At 34.1% G+C, this 8,588-nt stretch overlaps 1 protein-coding gene across 1 annotated transcript; it reads right to left on the bottom strand.

The window, feature by feature from the left end:
• Window positions 1-566: 566 nt before the first annotated feature.
• LOC147854323 (phosphate transporter PHO1-like) lies at window positions 567-6,963 on the bottom strand. Its single transcript, XM_087331230.1, has 15 exons — window positions 6,845-6,963; window positions 6,042-6,429; window positions 4,485-4,803; window positions 3,934-4,321; window positions 3,799-3,847; window positions 3,631-3,702; window positions 3,378-3,507; window positions 3,067-3,190; window positions 2,565-2,814; window positions 2,226-2,330; window positions 2,081-2,125; window positions 1,835-1,987; window positions 1,351-1,629; window positions 1,109-1,245; window positions 567-910 (listed from the first exon to the last, which is right to left on the bottom strand). Exons 2-15 carry the CDS (start codon window positions 6,408-6,410, stop codon window positions 817-819), a joined length of 2,514 nt encoding a protein of 837 aa, XP_087187356.1. The 5' UTR covers window positions 6,411-6,429; window positions 6,845-6,963; the 3' UTR covers window positions 567-816.
• Window positions 6,964-8,588: the final 1,625 nt, after the last annotated feature.

The raw sequence follows: 8,588 nt of genomic DNA, 5'->3' as shown, positions 1-8,588 counted from the left end.
ACTCATGTGCATTGATTAATCAAGATGAATGTAAAGGAGAAAGAAAATATTTTTATTACGAGGATGAGAAATGTTTAAGAGAAATATGTTATTATCATGAATAATGGCATAATTGGTAATGAAACTTTCAAAAATGGTTTTTGTTCTACTATTATCATAAAGGTGTTTCTAATCTATTAATCAATTTAAAAAAATAAAAAAACAAAACCCTAAAATTAGGTAATGTTTTTAAGGTTTATGGGTATCAATACACCAAACAAGACTGATTCTGTAATGCTAAAATAATGTATTAATATAATATTGTATGGGTTATGTAGTTTTTTATCCGCAATGGACCACATCATCTTTCTATTAAATTATGTCGATTTAATTTTATACTATAGTAAGTTATGAAGAAAATGCATGGTGTTTTCCATGATATTATGCAAATCTAATTAAATGTCTTACGTTTGTGCGTTTGGACAATCAACCAAAGTTTTCACATGTTAGTGGACAATCAAGTTAAACGTTTTCCATTCCAACGAGATGACATGCTTTAAAAATACACGTCAATGAAACAGTAGGTCGCACGTCTTAAAACATCCCTTTTCTTATTAAAAAAATGTTACCCATGTTGTCCTTATGTTCCACTTTGTTCATGTATTAGTTTATTTTTGCACCACTAAAAAATGGTTGACAATGGATGATGGTGTACTTCTTATGTATAAAAAATAGAGCAATTATCGACCACACTAGACATTTATAGAAATGAAGTTGTTCATTGTGCTTTTCAGTACATCCGAATGCATGGTGGAAACCCCATTGTGATTGTACCATTTATATGCCTTTGACGAACTCATCTCGAAATGGGAGAGGAACTGCCTTCACCGCTCGATACTTTCCCACATTGTTGAGGTGCTCATTTTCCAACCTATCGACAACACATTGTTTATAAAGAATTGTCATTCTTCGTTGGCATCAAATTTGATTTATGATGAGATTACTTCATTGTAGCTCACTATTACTTCAATGGCATTTAATTTGATGTAGATAGTTTGTTGAACTTACTGATACAAATAGGAAGTGTAATATTGATAATTTGATGACTAAAACATGGTAGCTATCATACCTATAGAAGTTCCAATGGCCCCTTCGAATCACCTCTAATGCGGCAAACAAGAAATCAAGAAAATAGTGATCGGAATTGTTTGATGGAAAATGTGTGAGTGATTGGAGCCACGCAAGTCTTAGAACACAATTAAAACCCTACACATACAATTTCAAATTGACTGTGTTGTTAGAATATATTTCATACAATGATGGAGACTTAATAGTGAAGACCTTAATATCCATAAAGGTACACAATCTTACCATTGACATAAAGTACAACCATTTTCCCTTAACAAGAAGTTGATCTCTTAACCAAGGATTTCGTGAGTCGCGTTGGAGAAGTCCCCAATCTTTGATAAGATCCCAATACATTTGGTATATAGTTGCAAGTATCGATGTAATCACAAAGATGAAAAGCCAAGCCTCGGAATTATAGAATTGATAGGAAAGCCTACAACCTATTGCAACCATTGCCGATAAATATTTTCCTCCATTTGCAAGATGCACTGCATCCCTTTCATCATTCCATCTCCTCAAACACTATCCCAATTGCATGTATACATTGGCACAATGTGAATATTTTCATGTGTAAAATGCATATATGCACACACATATTGACTATAGAAAAACTAACTCTATATGTGACTTTAACATTGATATTTAGGTTCTCGCATTTGACTCCATAACTATGGACGTGTACGAAATCTAATGCAAGAATTTGAGAAACATGAAAGAAGTAAATTACTTGCATTAGACGCCACCAGTATGGAAGGAACGATAGGATGTATGCATATTGGTGAGATTGGGGTCCTCCACATGCGTGTAAAGCATCATGGTATAGAAGTTGGCCTCCTAAATAATAGCAAAATATGTATTGCACTTGTCTTACAGTCGCCACCTTATAGAAAGAAGAGCAAAACCATGTTAGAAAATTGGATGTTGACTTTATCAAATTGGAATACCCAACTAGGTTTTACCAATTACCAATTACCTGGCTGGTAAGTTGGTCAGCTAGAAAGAAGTCGGCAAATGTGACCTGCAAAAAACAAGCTCAAATTTTATAAATGTTCTCACATGTTTTATTCTATACATATTTACATAAAGTGAGAGGAAAGATTCGGTGGAGAATATTGTACTTTGTAGAAAGGTGCCATGAAAATGCGTTTCATACAATTCAAGAAGAAGAACCGGCTTGATCGATGAAATACATTTAAAGGGCAAAATAACAGGAGCAAGAAAACCTAAAATGTGAGAAAATGATAGTTAATAAGTGAATTGAAAAGCCAAAAAAAAACTCTTGGATTCTCACAAATTGTTGAAGCATGTAGATGTACCCACATCTTCATGCACCCAAACAACACATTCATCCTTAACAACAAACAATTGTGTCTTACAAATAACCATTTTATAAGTTATGACCACATACTACGCACATTCAACATGGAAAAACATCAAGTTTAATCTTAGAGATGTACCAAGAATGTTGCAAATGGAATTGAGGTTGGATTGAGCAAGGCGACATCGTGAAAGTAGAAAATTAAGTGGCAAACCATGCTGGCGACAATTATAGTGGTCAAGCATGTGCATACCAAAAGGATTTCTCTACTTCTAAGCTCTGTCCTCGAACCAAACTCAAAAATGAATGGATAATTTATTCTGTATTGACACCATAGATATACATTCCAGCCATACATGAACATGTGAAGGATGATCAACAACAAAACACTGCTCATGAAACATTAAACGTTGGTTAGTGATGAGTTTGTCGACGAAAATCGTGCCAAATTGTTAAGTGTTCATTGGGAAACATAAAACGTCTGAGTGACCGGAAAATATGCATCTGAACGTTTCACATTCCAAGGGAAAAAGTATTCCTCGAAAGAAACACTACCACATATGGTCTATAGTCAACAAACATTTATTCTTTAAAGGATATACACACAAGATTTGAATGACTTATTTTGCATAGTTTTAGACCTGTATATAGGATAAACTACTTTTGCATAGTTTTGTAGCTTTGGATCACTTGATTTTGCACCATAAAAATGTAGCAATATCACGAATGTCGCAAGAAAAGCTAAAGACCATCCTGAGAAAAGCCCTAGAAGCAAGAAAAGAAATGGCAAGATATAGTCAAGTTTGCAAATATTTCCTAGAATCTTTATACAATAAAATGATACGATAACTACACATTCAAATAGAACAACCGTCTTGATACATATATTACTCAAACAACCATCTTGTTCTAACATTGTTTATGAAGAAACAAATACATCGTATAAACATACCAACAAAGTATGTTATGGCGTGACATGCCTTCTTCTGAGCTGGCATCAACAACATCATTGCTTTTTTCTTATCATCTTTGGCAAAATTGTGAACAAACAATTTCTCAACTTCTTCCATGAGGTAATCAACCTAAGAAAGTCATTAACTTATATATGCAAGTTAGTTACTATTGTAAACTATTCTTTTTCGATACATCTTAGGATTCTAGGGAACAAGACAAAATTTCATCAATGAGTCTATTATGACACGTACCTTATTTGAATTATTTAGTCGAGACCTCTCTAATGCTTGCAAATAAGGAGTAGATGCATTTCTTCCATTCACCTACAATATCAAAATAAGTTTTTTGTGTTTGGAGGGTCCTTGGATTACTATGGTATGCTTCTCTATATGGTAACATTTACTACACATAAATGTCACCTTGTCATATTTCTTTAATATCTTTCCAAACGCCAACATATTCAAAGAACTGTTAACCAAGAAAAACATGGAAGAGAGTTTTTAATAAGCAATCATTTTCTCATTGAACAATAATTATCGATATGATTTACATACCTAAAGGTTTTCAAAAGACCAAGAGCTCGATAATACTCCACAAATGCCACACGTAGTTTCTTTCTTGCATATCGAAATTTCTTCTTGGTAATTGTCTCATCAAGCTCCGGCTTGATTTGTAGGTTGTTTGACATGTTATCCCATAATAATTGGGTCATGCCAAGGACCGGAGGTAACTTTGACATTTTAAATTTGTTTCCTTTGTTTTCACCATAGTTTCCGGTGTTGGTTGGTACCACATTCACTTGCCTTGTATTGCTTGACTCCGCAAACCCAATCTCATTCTCTTTTTCGGGATAGGATTCAATTTGATTTATGTAATGGTTACCCATCATCTCATATCGTGTTTCATTTTGAAGATTTCCACTAGAGTCACTCTTCAACAATGCTAATTTCACATTTTAAATTACATATTAATTCTTGTTGTTAGTGTTAAATATTATTCTTGTGTTACATACATACAAAAAAGATAATACATTTGGGTGTATGTCTGCGCACACACTCACTCTAGTTTAAAAAATAGTTAAAGTGGTGAGAAAAATGGTACTTACATTTTGTGGGGGTACTATTAGGAGATTCAGTATATGGCATAACACACGTGTCTATAGAACACGAGACATTAGAGGATGTTGATGCTTGTTCCTCAAGTGTTTTACGCATTTCGGCAAGGTAAGTCAATTGCCTTTTTAGAACATCCAACTTATGCGAGTATTCGTCCTCCCTTGACGCATAAAAACCATTTACTTTGTTCAACTCTTCATCCACCCCCTTGAAGAATGAAACCTCTCTTGGGTCCTCACATAATGGTTCTAGAACCTCGGTTTCATAAATCTCCATTTGGCCATGAGATACACACTTCTTATTGTGTACCTATCTCGCCGCAAAAGCAATACTCATTTTTATATAAGCATTATGATCATTATGTGACATATTTATGTAATCTATATACAACATTAAAAATGATTCTCTTTGATTGAAAGCAACACAAATGCTCAACAAAAGAACGGGTTTGAATCGTTTCGATCTTGACCACCTAGAAATTAAAACCCAACATAAGATATAACTAAAGGAACTTACTTTTTTTGTACATTTCAGAAAGCAATTATGATTAGATGTCATTCTAATTAGCAAGAAAAAAATTTATTCCAAGATTTTTTACCCTTAAAAGTTGAGATGCCAACAATTAAGTGTTGTGTAAAACTTGTTACTCACATGAAAAAAGAAATCACACATTTGTGCCATTGGTGACTTAGACATCTTGCTCTAGGGAACTAAAGAAAATGCATAGATCTCATGAAACTAGCTAATTATGGGATATTCCATCGCAAGCATTTTCTTTGTGACTATTTGTTGGTAAACAACAAGCAATTCATTGTCTTATTAGTGATACAGAGATAAGCATACATAGATAGAACATTGATTTGGTATAAACGTTTTAACTTATCTTTAACCATGAAGATTGTAGTTCGTCCTTTTAGGCGGACAATAGTCCCTAGGTATTGAAAGAAGTTATGTTATAGATACATAATAGAGGTGTGGTGTGAACTTAGACTCAAAATATTCTTCGCTATGATCAATTCATAAGAATTTAAATTTGGGAAAGAATATGAGTTTTTCTATTATCCCACTAGGCTTCTTTTATTTTGTTGTATAAACCACTTCACTATTAGGTAAAAATGGTCGAGAACTATAGTGGACGCCACATACCATTTCCTACAATATTCAACCTAACGAGAATGGATATGATCCTCAAAAAGCAGTCAGTTTTACTCAAACGATTTTATTGTATATAGGTTTGGATTGTCTAGAATTTTAAAAAAATTTCACAAGCTTCCTACATGATTGACCAACTTTCAGATCTTGAATTTCCACAGACTTGTGTTGTCTAACTGAAAATGTATGGCCCACACTCAATAAGGTAGATCCCACTAGTAGTGGTAGTAAAAATATTATATTCATAAAAATATATTAATTTATTAGAATTATTATAAATATAATAATAAACAATGAGAGTGATATGTCATTTCACATTAGAGGATGAAGGGCATTATTATGTGCAAGGCATGAATGCAATTTTGTTTTTTAAATTAAATATTGTTTCTTTTTACCTTGATGATGTTGTCGTTAGGATTCACATGATGTGGGTGGCCATTTAGAGGCCTTCTACGTGTGAGATGTGTAATGGGCATATTGAACATCTTATATGGGCTCTTATCATGGGTCATCTTCTTCAATGCACTATGGTCATGCCCAATATTGCCACCTGCCTTTTTGCTTATTTCCTCATCAATGACTACACTATGTTCTTTATGATGCTCATTCCTACCATCCTCATCTGATCCATTCATGTCATCGTCGTTGTAGTAGATCTTCATCTTCATCAACTTCAATTCCTTCTTTAGCTTCCTATAGTCACAGAAGGCTGCCCTCCATTCTGGCACCATTTGCAACTCCAATTGCTTCGAGAATTTCACCATTTCTAACCTCTAGTAAAATCTAATAAATGGGAAATCATGAGGGAAAAAACAGTCAACAAAGTCATTTAACTTTATAATTGTGTATCAAAGACTAGTTAGTTAAGTTACCCAACTTAGTTTTAACTTGATTTGAAATCAACACCTAGTTAGTCTAGTGATGTAGCAAAATTTAAAGTCAATTTGAAATGACACTAGTTAATCTATTAACCTAACTTCGTTAACTTGGTTTGAAATGTGAAGTAATTACAACAGTCATAGGACCCAACTTAGTTTCGACTTGATATGGAAAGCCAAGTAGTTATAGTAGTCTAGTAGCCCAATTTAGTTTTGACACCATTTGAAATGTTACAAAGTTATCATAGTCTAGTGACCCAATTTAGTTTAAACTTGGTTGGAATGATAACTAAGTCTAATGGTCTAGAGACCCAACTTACTTTGATGGAAGAATCCAAGGTAGTAAATTAGCTCAATGTTAAATTACTTCTATATGTTCACAAGCCTAGTTATACCATATATAAGTGTACTAATCATAATTATGGGATAAACTCTCCTTAGGTTGTTTAGTGAAGATGATCAATAATTAAGGAGGAGATTAAGTAAAGTATAGTGAATTAATGAGTGATTGAGGCAAGTTTAGAGGATTAATGCTAAATTAAGAATAAGGTCATGTTAGTTTTAGAGAATTGATGCAAGATTAGGGAAATAATGGCACTTGAGTTTTGATGGGAATCGTAATTAAATGTTTAAATGGGCTAATGAGACGAAGTTTCAAACAAAAGGTGATATATGGTAAATGGTTATGGTTACTTAAAGTAACCCAAAAATAAGTAAGCCATGAGAGGGGGGGAAGATGCATATGGTACCTAAGGTTCCAATTTATATAAGCGAGGTGAGAAGGTAGGGTAGAGAGAGAGAGAGAGAGAGAGAGAGAGAGAGAGAGAGAGAGAGAAAAGCAGATCCCATTTGGGGGTATTTAAGTAACTTATCCATGTTAGGGGATAGAATCTTGAGCTCATATGTGTTTTTGCAAGAGAGAGAGAGAGAGAGAGAGAGAGAGAGAGAGAGAGAGAGAACAATGTGCGTGTGTGTTAGAGAGAACGTGTATGTGTGTGTGGTAGAGAGAGAGAGAGAATGTGTGTGTGGTGGGGCTTCACGTGCACTCCATTATCATATGCACAAAAGAAGCTCCCACTAATGTTAATGTGTGTATTTTTCAATAGATTGGTATATTTCTTCATAACATGCTTACCCTCTTTTCCTTCTATATGCCACGTAGTCTACTTCCTTTGCGTCCAAACATAAGTAATAACTTCTTAAGGCCACTCACTTTAATCCCTTGACTTCAAATTGACCCATAGTTCTTCCCGTTTCTTCTTCTTTATTATAAGTGTCATTGCCCTCTACTTCTTGAACACTAAGGCCCTCACCTTGAGTCATGACACACTTCTGAATTTCAAAATTAATATTTTGAGAAAGGCCACCTAAAACCCATTGATCTTCCAAATTGTCAACTTCGTTTCCCATGATGACTCGGCTTCAAAAGTTTATTTCTTGTCAATAACAATATTTAAAGCTCGTTCCTTGTCAGCTTCCAATGGCAAATTGTAAGACTTGGCATTTCTTCATTGTCAAAATCAACATCAAGAATTTTAAATAGTTATTTCCTAATTCATGCATGTCATCAACCCAATTTAGAAGCAAATTGAAGAACTTCCTACTTTTGTAGTTGAGTATTCACTAAACTACTTCCATGTATACAACCACAAATTTACTATATTTTTATACAACTTTTTATTCTCAATTGATTCATTCTTCATCCTCAACATCTTCTCCTCTTTACACTAATCCTTTATTCATCATCTGCGATCCCTCTTCCTAACTATCATCTCTCAACTCAACTATAGGCTAATGGACATTAAGATAGTTATCTCATGGCATGGCTCGACACTCTAATGTCACTTAGAGGCAAGATATACTCAACTCTTAAAGATCAAATAGTGGCCATCATTTGACTCTTATAAGTTCATCTTCATGATTGGCTCTGAGACTTGATGATCGCTTTGATTATCTATTGACTTGAATCGACTACATGACTTAGTTGCATTGATGTGACCATTAGTCATTGCATGCCTCCCATTTCACATCTTTGCTCTACACTCTTTCATGCGTAGTTTTGTG

The sequence above is a fragment of the Azolla caroliniana genome, unplaced genomic scaffold (genome assembly GCF_043228905.1).
Source record: "Azolla caroliniana isolate FFs.n. ecotype wild unplaced genomic scaffold, voAzoCaro1.0.p SCAF_15, whole genome shotgun sequence".
Lineage (NCBI taxonomy): Eukaryota > Viridiplantae > Streptophyta > Polypodiopsida > Salviniales > Salviniaceae > Azolla > Azolla caroliniana.
Note: the sequence above shows the minus strand (reverse complement) of the source record. Positions and strands in the feature narration are given on the sequence as shown.

Excerpts from the sequence above, each read along its gene's own strand:
- LOC147854323 (XM_087331230.1), bottom strand. The coding sequence starts at position 6,410 with ATGGTGAAATTCTCGAAGCAATTGGAGTTGCAAATGGTGCCAGAATGG. Across the intron at positions 4,804-6,041 it reads CTAACGACAACATCATCAAG|GTACACAATAAGAAGTGTGT; the intron begins GTAAAAAGAAAC and ends GCGGCGAGATAG. Across the intron at positions 2,331-2,564 it reads TTCCATTTGCAACATTCTTG|GTTTTCTTGCTCCTGTTATT; the intron begins GTACATCTCTAA and ends CTCACATTTTAG.